Source organism: Tupaia chinensis, unplaced genomic scaffold (genome assembly GCF_000334495.1).
Source record: "Tupaia chinensis unplaced genomic scaffold, TupChi_1.0 Scaffold000140_1, whole genome shotgun sequence".
NCBI classification, from domain to species: domain Eukaryota; kingdom Metazoa; phylum Chordata; class Mammalia; order Scandentia; family Tupaiidae; genus Tupaia; species Tupaia belangeri.
The window spans coordinates 3027069-3040701 of record NW_006159610.1 but is presented as its reverse complement, the minus strand read 5'-3'; the positions used below and the strand labels follow the sequence as shown (position 1 = coordinate 3040701).

Genomic DNA, 13633 nt, shown 5'->3' with positions numbered 1-13633 from the left:
ACAGAGTAAGAGACAAAGAGAGAGAGAAGAAAAGTGAGAAAAGCAAGTTGCCCGGTCGGGGATTCAAACTGCAGTCGGCCATGTAGAACTCCAGCGACCTCATGCAGTTTTTGTCATTTGCTATGATCAGTTTATATGATTTATATTTAGTTTTGACCTGCCCTATAGTCAATTAATAGTTTGAAAGAATTTCCTCAGAACCAGCAGATGGTGTAGTGGTTATGTCACTGGACTCCCACATGGCCAACTGTGGTATGAGTCCCGGACGAGTGGCTTGAAACATGTTGGGCACCTGTGCATGTGTGTCCAAACTCCTGGGAGGAGAATGGAGGAGGAGGGATTGGGGTGTGACCATCCTCCCTGGAGGGTGATTTCTCACTTTCCCTCTCACTGTGTCTTTGCCCCGCCCCCCAAGACCCCGAGCCATGCCCTAAGGCAAAAATCTCTTAAAAAAAGAAAAGAAGTGTTTCTTCTGTATAATTTTTTTTTTTTAAGAGATTTTCGCTATAGGGCACGTGTGCTTGCCAGCCAGACAGAGAGAGACAGAGAGACAGAAAGCGAGAAATCACCCCCCAGGGGGGATGGTCACGCCGCAATCCCTTCTCCTCCATTCTCCTCTCGGGATCTTGGGCATGCATGCACACCTGCTCGGCGTGAGTTTTAAGCCACTGGGGCCGGGACGCGAACCACAGTCGACTACGTGGGAGTCCAGCGACATAGCCATTATGCTAACTGCTGATTTCCTCTTCTGTATAATTTTTAAGCTGTTCATAATAGGGTCTGACTACTTAAGCAATGTATTGAATGTAAGGTCCTTTTCTCATAATTTATAAATAACTTAATTTGTTTGAATTGCCAGAGGATGTATGTGTTTGCCAGGAGACAAAAGAGAGGGAGAGAAAGAAAGCACCCCCTGATGTGGTGTGATCATGCTGCAGTCCCTTTTCTTCCATTCTCCATCCTGTTGGGATTTTAGGCACATATCCATATGCACCCAGTGTGAATTTTTTCCCCCCAAAGATTTTTTTTTTTTTTTTTGGAGAGATTTTTGCTATAGGGCATGTGCGCTCACCAGAAAGACAGAGAAAGATAGAGAGACAGAAAGTGAGAAATCACCCCCCAGGGGGGATGGCCATGCCGCAATCCCTTCTCCTCCATTCACCTCTAGGGATCTTGGGCACGCATACACACACGCCCGGCGTGAGTTTAAGCCACCTGGTCTGGGACTCGAACCGCAGTCAACTGCGTGGGAGTTCAGCAACAAAGCCATTATGCCAACTGCTGGTCCCACCCCCCACCACCCCCGCAAAGATTTTTGCTATAAGGGTGCGTGCACTTGTCAGAGAGACAGAAAGCAAGAAATCACCCCCTGGGGGGTGGCCACACCACAATCCCTTCTATGTTCTCCTCTCCGGATCTTGGGCACACACGCACATGCGCCCAGTGTGAGTTTCAAGCCTTAGGTGGACCATGTGGGAGTCCAGAACCTTAACTGTTATACTACCTGCTGGCCTCTCCATTGTGGTTTTTAGTTCAAGCTACCAAGGCTAGGATTCAAACCACAGTTGGCCGTATGGGCTCTGGCTCCCTTAACCACTAGGCTCTGAGGTTGGCCCATAAAAAAAAAAATTAATTTATGATTCTTACAAATACCCTCACTCCACAAAGGCTGAATGCTGTATGTGTTTTGCTCCTGGATGTTATGTAGAGCGAGAGCCATTCAGTTTGCTCCCGGATTAGGCTCGGATGCTTCACACAGACGCACAGCCAGTACTGCCCAGGGAGAGAGGAAAACCATGCTTACTATTAAGTGTATAGCTTACTTGAGGGCCAAGTAGCGTTCTGGTTCCACAGGTTGGCCATACCACGGGGCAGTGCTGACCGAGGCCCTGCCCTCCTGCAGTCCGTGTGCCCCAGCATAGAGGTGAACCTTAAACAGAAAAGATGGGCAGGCAAGCATCAGGTGGTGGTAAGTGAGGCCGTAAGACAACTACTGGTGGTCGGGCCAGCACATGGTGTGGTGGTTAAAGGCACTGGATTCCCACATGGCCAACTGTGGTTCGAGTCCTGGACCTGGTGGCATGCTTCTCGCTTTCCCTTTCTCTCTCTCTCTCTGGTCAAATTAAAAAATAATAACAAGTGGAATTAAATATGTACATACATACTTCTTTAAAAAATAAAAAAGAACTACTGGTGGGTGCAGGAGGCACTGGCCCACAGTAAGTTCAAGGATGTCTTTTTTTTTTTTTTCTTTGATTTGCCAGAGGGCACACACATTGCCAGAGAGAGACAGAGAGAGAGAAAAGGAAAGCAAGAAAGCACCCCATCTTCCCATATGATGTGGTCACAACACAGTCCCTTTTCCTCATTCTCTCCCTCCTTTTGGAATTTTGTGCACACATGCAGACACACCCTTTGTGTGTTTTTTTTTTTTTTTTTTTTGGAGAGATTTTCACTATAGGGCGCGTGCGCTCGCCAGACAGACAGAGAGAGACATTAGAGACAGAAAGCGAGAAATCACCCCCCAGGGGGGATGGTCACGCCGCAGTCCCTTCTCCTCCATTCTCCTCTCGGGATCTTGGGCACGCACGCACACGCGCCCGGCGTGAGTTTTAAGCCACCGGGTCCGGGACGCGAACCGCGGTCGACCACGTGGGAATCCAGCGACATAGCCATTACGCTAACTGCTGGTTCCCCACCCTTTGTGTTTTTCAAACCACTGACTCTGAGATTTGAACCAGTCAGCTGTGTGGGTTCCAGTTGCCTTACACACCAGGCTACAGGCTGGCTCAATTGTCTTTTAAGGAGCACCTTGGGGATTAATTTTCTACTTAAGATGGACTAACCATAGTTGAGAATGGGAAGGCATTTCCTGGTCCAATAAGTTAAACAGACTTTCTGGAAAGGTGGGTATATATGCCCTGCCATGTACTCAGATTGGGGTGGCAGCCCCCCAGGCCCGTGGGGTAGTTTTGCTGCCAAAAGTGGGTAAGGTGGGTGTGTTTGTAAGTGGTGTCTGCTGATGCCTCTTCCCCTTTCCCGTCCTGCAGCTCGGTGGTGATGAGAAGGTTCTGGAGACCTGCTTGAGTCTGGGTGGCCACCGGGCCCCTGTGGTCACAGTGGACTGGAGCACTGCCATGGACTGCGGGACCTGCCTCACCGCCTCCATGGATGGCAAGATTAAGCTGACCACCCTCCTAGCCCATAAAGTCTGACGAGCCTGCCCAAGGGACACCCCAAAGCAGTATTGTCCTGGGGGGAGGCACAAGACAAAAAGGACGCTCCGCTCCCAGCTCCCTGCCAGTGCAGTGGCTCTTCAGGGAAAGACTAGCCAGGAGGCCAGGGCACTGCCCAGTCGCGGCAACTGGAGCGGGAACCACCTGGAGCAGGAGGCCCGGCTGTGCCAGACGCATGCTCTCAGACTGAGAGGAAAGCTCAGGAAGGAGGAGAAACATCATGACAGCTGCTGTGTTGACCAGGAGAGATGGACAGTGTTTTCTATATATTTGCCCGTTTTCCTCCTTTTTTTAAAAAAGAAAAAAAGAAAAAGAATGCTCTGTGGTCACCTGGTGTCCCCCTCTGTCTAGGTCGGTGAGAGAGCGCGCCCTGGAGATGGTGGTGGGTGTGCTGCCCTTGGGAGTGCCACGCCAGCTCTTACTCCCTCAGCCATGAGGCAGACCGCGCTAGGTGCCGGTTGCCTGGCTATGGAGTTAGAGTTGCAGGATGGCTTCTGTGGTGAAATCCAGGTTCTTGGTGTTCCAGACAAAGAACTGAATGAAACATGCCAATAGTGAAAGGAAAGGGTAGTTTATGAAGTCAAAGTGAAAGTGCACTCCTGAGAGGTAGGAGCGGGCCAGAGCAGACAGGGAGTAGCTCAAAGGCCCTGGCAGTTGCATTCTGTGAGGTTTCTAATTTTTTAATCTAGGTCGTGTCGGGGCCCTGATCATTGGCTGGGCCCGATTGTTCTCATCTCACTGACTCTGTCACATGTGGCTGGGCCCACGGAGTTCTCATTGGCTGTGTCAAATCTGGCTTAATCGGCTAGACAGCCCGCACTAATCTCCTGCCTACATTACCCTGGGCGGGGAATGTTCTGCCCTGATCGGGTTTTTCTACCTAGCCGCATGGGCAGATGCTCCAGCGTCTGCCAGCTTTCTCCTGCCTTGGTAGGATGTGGTCCACAGCTCTCCTGTTCCACTGTGCAGCTAAGGCTTCACGGTTCCTATTTCTCTGGCTCAAGTTAAGGTCAGAGTGTTTCTTCCCTTCCCTGAGAGTTGGTGACTTTTGTTAGAAGTTCTTGGGATGGGAGCACCCAAGACAGAGCACCTAAGATGGACCATTGCTGAGCTGCCCTCTCTTCTGGCAGCAGTTTCCCTCTTCTGTCCATCCAGGAGGCCGTGGTTCCAGTCACCTCCTTCATTTGGTGGCTCCTCCTATTCTTTTCAGTTTATCATCCTTGAGACTGACTGGTGCCAGCCACCTGTGCCCTCTGCTGGTGGATGGCAAGAGGGCCGGAGCAAGTCGGCCAGGTTGCTGGGCTGGCAGGGGGGTTCAGGCCACTCCAGCTGTTGGCTGTGCTGTTTCCACCAGCTGTGTCCACACCCCTGTGCAAAGCTTGCTCTGTACTCCTGGGGTGGGGCCATGAAGAGGCAGATCCCCCCACTGGGTGAGGAGGAACAAGAGAACCATGTCTGCCTCTCTTTCATTCCAGAATTGAGGCAGGGCTCCTGGGAGGAGCCACTAGGGATTGGGGAGGGATGCAGGATTGCCAGCCTGGGCCTTGGGTTCTGTCTCTTTGCAGGGGGCGTGTGTGGGGTAGACTTACTGCCAAACTAGGGAAAAAAAAAGAAAACATCAGAGACTTGGTAGTAAGTACTCACGTTCTCCCTTTTTATCGATTACCACCATGACAAGCCTCCCCTTGAATGAAGAAAACCGAGACTTCTCCATTTATCATTTTTTCCATTTACTGCATGGAAACTCTATCTCACTTTGTCTGCAGGACATTTCAAAAGTGGCCATGAGTTTCATGTGAGTGAGAATTCATTATCTAGCTTTTCTTCTCTTCATCTCAAAGTTTCAGCCTTACAATCCATTCTCAGTAGTCACAGCTTGCTGAAATGGCTTTAAAGAGCACAGAGACACAAAGAACACCTGAGGCCCAACCACAGTGGTGCACAGGTAGCACCACTGCTTAGTCTGGGAAGATGTTTTAGGGAGAGAAAAGTCCAGGGGGTGAGTCTCCTAACAGTGACTATTTTCTTTGCCTTTTTTCACAAAGCAAAAATGCTCCTTCTCCATCCCAGCCCAGTTAGGTTTGTCCTCACTGCTAAGAGACTGAGAACCCTAGGGGTCAGTGACTCCAATCCCTTCACGTGGCACAGGAGAAGCAGGTCCTCTGCAGCCAACTGCCCTGGTTCAATTTGCAGCTACACTGACTAATCGTGCCAGGCTGGTTTGTGACCCCACCCCCACCCCTCCACCCCCCCAAAAGCATTGACTTATCTCCTTAAGCCCTGTTTATTAAACCTTGCCAGTCTAGCCTACCTCCCGGAGGATTGAGTAACCCTCAAGCCCACCGTTGAAACCTGGCTCCCGAGCAAGGGATCACCAAGCTCTGTGCACCTCCCACACAAGGAAGTGATTACGATTAGCCATTTGCTGTTAGCCACATTTGAAAGGTCTGTCCTGATCTTTGTGGGGCAGTCAGATCTGATCATCCTTTTCACCTCCAAATACCATAGAGGAAGGCTTCATCCGGGACTGCTTGCCAGGGGTTGTTTCAGATTCGAGTTCCATTCACGGTCTCTTTAAGGCTGCTTTCAGCCTTGAGTGCGATTTTAATGAAAATTCCATGCTAACCCCCGTGTGAACGGTGGGGCGCAGCCTAGGACCGAGGTCCTGGCAGCCTGGTGGAACCGCCCCCTCCGCCCGGACAGTCTGCACGTTAAGAACTGACCACCCCGTTTTCCGCCCTCGGTTGGGAGCAGGATTTAATTTCTTTGCTCGTCTGGCGGCTTCTCCCCCAGCACTGAGTGTAGCGATTTTGCTTTTTAGGGGAGGCTCGGCTGCGCTTTCAGAAATGCAGATTTGGGCTCCTTCCCGGACTGCTGATGCAAGGCCCGGGGAGCGGACATTCCCTTTCCCCTGGCGGGGCGCGGCCTGCAGGGGGCGCCCCAGACCTCCGAGGCTCGAGCGGGAAGCGCGAGCCCGGGAGCGCGCAGGGGCCGGAAGGGGCGGGCGGCGCAGGGCCCGCTGCGAGGCCGACCGAGATGTGCGCGCGGCCAGGATCGGGTCGGTCCCGCGAGACTCGGCTGTCCCCACCGCCTCCTGGAATCCGCTCCTTGGCCGCGGCCGGAAACCGGAGAGGTGGGCGGAACGCAGGCGAGGCTCGAGCGGGAAGCGCGAGCCCGGGAGCGCGCAGGGGCCGGAAGGGGCGGGCGGCGCAGGGCCCGCTGCGAGGCCGACCGAGATGTGCGCGCGGCCAGGATCGGGTCGGTCCCGCGAGACTCGGCTGTCCCCACCGCCTCCTGGAATCCGCTCCTTGGCCGCGGCCGGAAACCGGAGAGGTGGGCGGAACGCAGGCAAGCCAGTGCTCCCGACCGCAGGAGCGCGTCGCCGGCGGTGTCCACGGCTCAGACCCAGAGAACCCAGCGGCGGGTTCCTGGGCCTGGGCAGCCGTGTCCGGTCGTCCCGCGAGGCCCACGTGGCTGTTCAGCCCGTCGCCCCTTCTCCCGCAGGCGGTGAATCAGGAAGGCTGGCCCGCCACGCCCCACCGGGGCCTGCGTTTTATCCAAGTGGTGCAGGGCGCTGGGTGGTTTTCTACGCTGACACCTGGCCCAGTGTCCTCTGAACCCTGAGTGCCAGGCCACCCTCGGGTGGCTGTGAAGCAGGAAGGTAGTCACAACGTTGGAGTCGGGGTCTGATCCTGGGTGGCTGATTTCAAACTTTTTGTGACCTTGTGCAACTTAAGTGGGTTTAATATATCCACCTCCTGAAGGGGTTTGTCTGCATTCACCGCAGCACCGATGCTCGGTGCCGTCCATCACTGGCAGGAATTGTGCATCCCCGGGTGACTTAACACAGTGCCAAAGAGCCACACTGAAACACTGGCAAAGGTCTGTCCTCCGGCCAGACAGGTGAGGATGATGCAGTTAATGTTTCTGTGAACTGGCGTTCTGGATGGGCAATAAATGAGTTATGACTCAGGAATGTCGCACTGTTTGCGGACTCTGTTTTTCTAGGCAAACTTCTGTTTCAGGAGGATCTTAGGCTGGGGCTCCTGGCTTGATTCCTGGATGAAAGGTGGAAACCGAGGCCCTGCTCCGGGTTTGGGAAAAAGAGTCCCAAGTTAGATCAGAGGCTGGGGGTGCAGGGTCTCCTGGATTCTGCAAGTCAGGACACACCTAGCTCCCTACCCCCACTGCTGGTTAACCTGTGACCACTTAGGAGTATCTTTCATTTAGGGAGGGGCCTTGGCAAAGAAGCCTTATTGTGGATCACATGACCTCAGGCACCAGTTGGGACAGGGGAGACTGAGGCAGAGGCAGAGATCAGGAGAGATTTTGGGGGTTGGCTAGGCTGCAGACAATAGCATTGGGGTGGGTGGGGTGGGGATGTTACAGGTGCCTTCTCCTGGGAGGGTGCTCATCCCTCTATGAACTAAAGCAGAGGCCATGGGAGGCATTTCTGCCTGGGCCTGGCTCCCTGCAGGGCAGTGGGCACTGGGGCAGATCAGAGGGCCCTATCTCCGGGGCCCGCCATCCCACCCAGTGCTGGAGGACCTGCTTAGTCTCTGGCTCACCTCTGGCCTGCCCTGAGCTGCCCAGTAATTGTGGCTAATGACTAGAACATTGTAGCTTATTAGGACTGACGGGATTTGTTCTTTGTAGGAAATTATTCAGGACTGCTAGACCTGTAACTGCTGGCATGACAGATGTGCTTTCCTGAATTAGAAAATCAAGTCATTCCGCTCGGGTCTGGATTCCTCTGTGAGAAACTAGACATGGAAGGCTTAAAACCTGGGCATAAAAAGAGGATCCTTCCGTCCTGGATGACAACCCAGGCGGCTGAGAAGAGAGCAGTGCCAGTGAAGACCCCTAGGAGGAGAATGGCCACAGGGCTGGTGGCAGCAACAGCAGCCAGGTAAGACAGTGTCTGGTCAGGGGATGCCTCAGGGACATCTGGAGAGGAGCAGGAGTGTGAGTGGGCCGGTGTTTCAGACTTGAAACCTGTTAAGTTCTAGAAAGTGAAGAAAATGTGGGAGGCAGTGAGCTGTCCCCCGACAGACAGGCGCCCCTCAGCCAGGGCGGGGTGCCTCCCCGACTAAATGCACAGATCGTGCGCTCTGCATCAGCCATGCTCTCGGTTGTCCAAAACGTCAGGCTCTTCATTGGCAATAAAATTGGAAACCGCAAGTGGGCAAGGTGAGTGGCCTGGAAGTCCGGTCCCCTGAATGCCTGGTCCACCTGTGAACAGGAAGGGATGGACAGAGGAGCGGCACTTCTGGGCCAGCAAGCACTGAGTCCGTGAGGTCCAGCCTCTGGTGCAGTTGGTGGCATAGGAGACCAACGTGCTGAGTCCCAGACCCAATTCAGCACGTGGGTGCCCAGGATCCTGTCGGCAGGAGGGACAGGGAAAGGGAGCATTGTGTGATGGTGCCCTGTAGACAGTGCTTTTCGGTCCTCTGTCTGTCTCTATCATGCACACACCTACTATGATGAATTAAAAAGAAGCCAGACTGTGGTGGGATGAGTCAGTTGGGTGGTGGTAACTGCGGGGGCCTTCGGGCTGCCAGCACTAGCTGGGAGGAGACATCCCTACCACTCCTAGATGGGACGTGGGGTCCCAGTGCTCCCCTCTCTGCTCTCAGGCTTCCCCTCGCCAGCCTCCCTCTGTGATTGTAATGGTCGGTCATTCTAAGTGAGGTCCTCACCAGGCACCTTTCCGTCAAGCCTTGGCCCGATGGCCTGGGTCTGCTCGAGTTCATTTGTGAGTTTCAAGGTGTGCCTCAGGAGCAGGCCCTCGTTGGGGAGTTGGCAGAGGTAGGAGCCCCCATTGTCACCCTCTGAACCTCTGTCAGTTACTGGGCCATAGGGATGAGCTTGTCATGTTCACACCTGAGGAAGTGCCTCAGCTGGGTGGCACCGTGGCTCTTGTTCCTGGTGGGAGTGCAAGGACCGAGACCCTTTTGCTGTTATTTTTGTCTTCTCCTTGAGAGCTGGGACCCCTGTCCCCATCTGTGGCTGTGCCTGTTTGTTCCAGACCCCCCACAGTGGAGACTGTGTACTGCATGAACGAAGCTGAGATGGTCGACGTGGCTCTGGGCGTCCTGATTGAGGTAAAGTCCGCTTTGTCCCTTCTCACTCTCGGGGCAGAAACTAGACTAGGCCCTCGTCAGTGGCAGTAAGAGACGCCGTGTTCTGGGGTGGCCTTGGAGATCCCTGCCGTGGCCTCGCTCTTCCCTCCGCCATGCTCTCCCGACCTCTCCCTCTGTAGGGCAAGCCTTTAGGGCTAGACGCCTGTGGAGGGTGTGCTGTGAGGGGGGTTGCTGCCTTCTCTTTGGAGGCAGCTCCATGTACGAGTGTGCCTTCCGTGTTCCTGTCAAGGGTGCCCACTGGGTGAGATGACCTGACTTTCCCACCAGTGCTGCCTGGGTTTCCTGGCTCCTGCACTGCTGTGGAGACTGCAGTGCTGAGTAGTGCACCGGAGGCTTCGGGACGGTGTATTATCTCATCGAACCCCCCAAAACCTGTGGTGTGGTTGTTTCAGATACCATTATCCCCAAGAAATTGAGCCTCGGGGCCTTTCCCTTGTGACCTAGCCAATAGGTAGCTGAGCTTGGCCCACTCTGGGTTTTATATCTTGGTCTCCTTCATTCTGACACCCACCCTCCACCCCCTGCTTTTCCAGACTTGTTTTTTCTGTTTCTTTTTCCTTTCTACCCAGCCATTGGTCATGCCTCTGCAGGTTCTTGGCCCCAGTTGGTTCTGATTTCTTCAAGAGCTGTGTGGAGGCGGTAGGGGTGGGGAGCAATGGGGTGACATGGATGGGAGCAGTGCTTGGCCTGGGGCCCACGGGCTGCATGGTTGCTTCTAACACAGCGTTAGGGAATGTCTGTCCTTCCTGTCCACAGGTGCAGAAACAGGAGGAGTCACGGAAGCAGCTGTCTCTGGCAGGCACCAAAAAGCCCAGGCTTTCCCCTCCCTGCTCCATGTCACCTCACACAAGCTCTGGTGATGAAGAAGAGGACAGTGAGAAAGACGCTCCCTCTCCAGGCCTTGGCCCTTCTCAGGGGCCTGGTGGTTCTGACTCTGCCCATAACACAAGCCCCAAGGAGGAGGAGGATGTGTTAAAATATGTCAGGGAGATATTTTTCAGCTAAGGGGAAACTGTTCACTGGGCTTCACTGAGAGAAGCTGGAGGGTGCCGGACCTGCCCCAGTGGGGGCTCCCACCCCTGTCAACTCCCCAACAAGGGCCTGCTCCTGAGGCACACCTTGAAACTCACAAAGGAACTTGAGCAGACCTAGGCCATCGGGCCAAGACTTGACGGCCGCCTGGGGCTGTCTCAGCATGTGGACGTGGTGTCTGCCCCCTGCTCTGTGCCTCCCAGGCCTGGCTGATTCAGCTTAGGCCAGAACCAGGGCGCCCTAGGCATGGGGCTGCCATTTTGAGTGTGTGGAATGAAGACTCGAGGTGATCCTGTTAGAATTCCTCTCTGCCCTGTGCTCCCGGCTCAGAGGGTTCACAGTCCCAGCCGTCTGTTCTGCTTTTACCACGTTGCAGGGGAAATGAGGTCATGTGTCCATCTTCTGAAACTGAGGAGACAGTGTTGTAATTTTTGAAGAAAAGCAGCTGCTAAGTACACTGGAGGTCCTACAGCTTAGTCCATACCATCTCTCCTGAAGAGGAAGCCTCTTAATTTCTGCCACAAGGCAGTCTCTCGGTGAGCTCTCACCCTTCCCACTGGCCTTGAGGCAGACAAACTACCCACAGGTCCCGGCCCCCTCTGGATGCTGAGGCTCGGTGCACAGACTGTCCTTTCCCCAGTCTGCCATGCCTGGGCCCCGGGCAGCTGTAAACTGAGTGGGACAGGGGCCCCAAGGAGGCGCCAAGGACAGATCGAGTCAGAGACCATGTTTTTACCTCTATTCAGTGTGGCTTTTGACAAGCATAGAATGAGCAAATCACTTGCCATAGAGACTTGCCAATATTCAGGTGCGGGGAATAAAGAAGGTTCCCCAACGCATCATCGGGTGTCTTGCTCATATCTTTTCCAGTTCCAGTTGAGAAGTGTGGGGATGCAACATTTGTATGTGAGTAACTTTTACTTCTCCCACTCGAGGGTTCTCACTTCCTGCTCCTGTACCCTGAGCCTCACAGTAGGACTAATGATGACCAGCTGACTGCTCTGCTGCACCTGGCTTCAGGCCAGGGGGCTTTCCAGGGGAACCTTCAAAGCTACCCTGGCTTCTCTTTCTGCCTCATGAACTTGAGTTCCTTGGAATCCCTCAGAGATCAGTCCTGGGTCTTTGGGAATGTCCCAGCAAGGGGCCCATTGTGGTCCACTTAACCACAGCCAGAGGAGTAGAAGCTTGCTCACCAGAGCTTGAAGGAGGCTAACCCCTCTCTTGTAATGTGACCACATGTTGCTACAAAGCTTCAGTGGGTTCCAGTTCGGCATTTGGGAAATATCCTGGAAATCTGGCCTAGTGGTAGGATCCTTAATTCCCCACCCTCTTGAGGCTGAAGTAATAACTGCTTAGATTGGTTACGTAAAGCAGGAATTTGTGTGCCGGGATGTGTAGTTTTAGGGTATCCTTGGAGCCTGGGGAGTCCTGAAAAATACAGTCTTACAGAAATGAGCACAGGTGTCCAGCCGCCATTACTGCCCCTTGCCCTCCTTGACACTGGGGGCCTCACCCACTCCACAGCGGGCCTTATTTGCTTGAGCTGGTGACCAGCAGTAGCTAAGAAACAAGATGGCAGAGAAGACCTGCCAGCCCACGGAGTCCCAGGCATCTTCTCTGAGCACAGTTGCACGAGTCATGCATTCATGCAAGCCTTTAGGCAGGACTAGCAGGTTCCGGCTTGCAGGAGTCCTTCTCGGCCCTCTGAGGGAACAGCACTGTGGCCACAAGCAGAAGGATGAGTAACGTCTGAGCGATGCCCAGAGCTAGAAACCCAGGCCCCAGCAGGGAGATTCTCACCCACTTCCACACCCAGGAGAGGAAAAGGCCCAGGCCAGTGGCCAGCATTGTGGAGGATGCCATCAGGAAGCCCACTGCCAGCTGCCACTCTCCGTTGTCTCTCTTGCACTGGGCCAGGAGGAGAGGCAGGGGGACAAAGAGGGTGAGGACCAAGGCCCCATACACAGCAAGCCTGGCCAGGGCCAGCCCAACCTGGGGCACCCCTAGGGCCTCCAGCTCAGGGAACTGGTGACACTGGAGCAAGCCGATTTCCTCATTCCACAGGCAGAAGTTGTAGAAGCCGATTCTCAGGTCAGGCAGGTCAGTGAGGTTGCCAGCTTCCCAGAGGAGGGCATAGAACAGCAGGGAGATGACTGCAACTGTGAGGCCCATGATGATCAGGAAAGGCAGATGGCTACCTCGCCGTGGCCTTGGGATGGCCATCTCTCCTGCCTTCCACAGGGCCACCTGAGGGAAGGACGCACCGTCAGTTTGCAGCTGTCCCTCTCTTGCTTCCTGCAGCTCTATAAGCCCCTGCTCTCCCCTCTGGCATGCCATAAAAACATGTGTGAAACTTCCCCTTGCCCTGCCCCCACCAAAGACAACTCTCAGGAACCCACAGCCAGGACCCACTTGACAAGCCATCAGCTAACACTGGCTCGAGGTCAGGATCCAGGGCGGGAGAGTCTCTGGCAGCCTGAGATGTCTTAACTGATCTCTGAGACCTATGGTCAGAGGCTCTGCTGCCCCTAAACATGATATTGGGAATGTGTCTGAAGGAGTTTTCCAGATCTTTCCTGGGGGCAGGTTTTGACTGGGTGAAGGACAAGGCTCACTGTTTCTGGGGAGCTGTAAAAACTATCCATTGCAAGACCACACATCAGCTAGAATGTGATGCTTGAGACTGGGCATTGCTGTGTGTTTGAAGATCTGCAGCTCAATATAATGTGAGGGGGACCAGCAGTTGGCATAGTGGCTATGTCGCTGGACTCCCACGTAGTTGACCGCGGTTTGAGTCCTGGACCCGGTGGCTTAAACTCACGCCAGGCATGTGTGCATGTGTGCCCAAGATCCCGAGAGGAGAATGGAGAAGGGACTGTGGTGTGGCCATCTCCCCATGGGGGGTGGGGGGTGATTTCTCTTTTTCTGTCTCTGTCTTGTGAGTGCAAGTGCCCTATAGCAAAAACCTCTCCCCTCCAAAAAAAATACACACACACACACATATACACATATAATGTGAGGATGACTGAGGACTGCAACTGGGCACACTGATTTTACCTGCCCATTTGGGTCACTCATTATCAGGTCAAGACAAGATGGCACCTGGTGACACGTAGTAGTCAGTGCTTTTAAGATGTCTACATTTCCCCCCCTGTTAACAGTAGGACCCTGCAGTGGGGTCTGTCTGATTCTATACACTACGTGTGTTCTGCCAGAACAGCA

At 54.1% G+C, this 13633-nt stretch overlaps 4 protein-coding genes across 9 annotated transcripts in view; 3 read left to right on the top strand and 1 right to left on the bottom strand.

The window, feature by feature from the left end:
• The window catches only part of WDR91 (WD repeat domain 91), a 29378-nt gene extending 25829 nt beyond the window's left edge, over positions 1-3549 (top strand). For both annotated transcript variants that reach the window (XM_027770472.1, XM_014586466.2), the window contains exon 15: positions 3051-3549. In XM_027770472.1, coding sequence (XP_027626273.1) covers positions 3051-3215 — 165 coding nt within the window. In that variant the 3' untranslated portion in view covers positions 3216-3549. The remainder of the gene's footprint in view (positions 1-3050) is intronic.
• The window catches only part of TMEM140 (transmembrane protein 140), a 27260-nt gene that overhangs the window by 1283 nt on the left and 12344 nt on the right, over positions 1-13633 (bottom strand). Inside the window, exon 2 of one of the 2 annotated variants that reach the window (XM_014586468.2) lies at positions 1824-1930. In XM_014586468.2, coding sequence (XP_014441954.1) covers positions 1824-1930 — 107 coding nt within the window. Of the gene's footprint in view, positions 1-1823; positions 1931-11135; positions 12659-13633 lie in introns of those variants that run through there. The other variant, XM_006145006.3, reaches the window with a different exon arrangement.
• Positions 5710-7144, top strand: LOC106734542 (translation initiation factor IF-2-like). 2 transcript variants are annotated; one of them, XM_027770486.1, is made up of 2 exons: positions 5710-6369; positions 6570-7144. In XM_027770486.1, the coding sequence occupies exons 1-2, from the start codon at positions 6114-6116 to the stop codon at positions 6851-6853; spliced, it is 540 nt and encodes a 179-aa protein (XP_027626287.1). In that variant the 5' UTR covers positions 5710-6113; the 3' UTR covers positions 6854-7144. The 2 variants fall into 2 exon arrangements, with proteins under 2 accessions (XP_027626287.1, XP_014441956.1); XM_014586470.2 differs by having other exon boundaries at positions 5711-6384; positions 6585-7144.
• CYREN (cell cycle regulator of NHEJ) lies at positions 7027-10979 on the top strand. Of its 3 annotated transcripts, none has more exons than XM_006145004.3 (4): positions 7027-7139; positions 7893-8145; positions 9265-9340; positions 10136-10979. In XM_006145004.3, the coding sequence occupies exons 2-4, from the start codon at positions 7937-7939 to the stop codon at positions 10382-10384; spliced, it is 534 nt and encodes a 177-aa protein (XP_006145066.1). In that variant the 5' UTR covers positions 7027-7139; positions 7893-7936; the 3' UTR covers positions 10385-10979. The 3 variants fall into 3 exon arrangements, with proteins under 3 accessions (XP_006145066.1, XP_027626289.1, XP_014441957.1); XM_027770488.1 differs by having other exon boundaries at positions 9219-9340; XM_014586471.2 differs by lacking the exon at positions 7027-7139 and having other exon boundaries at positions 7327-8145.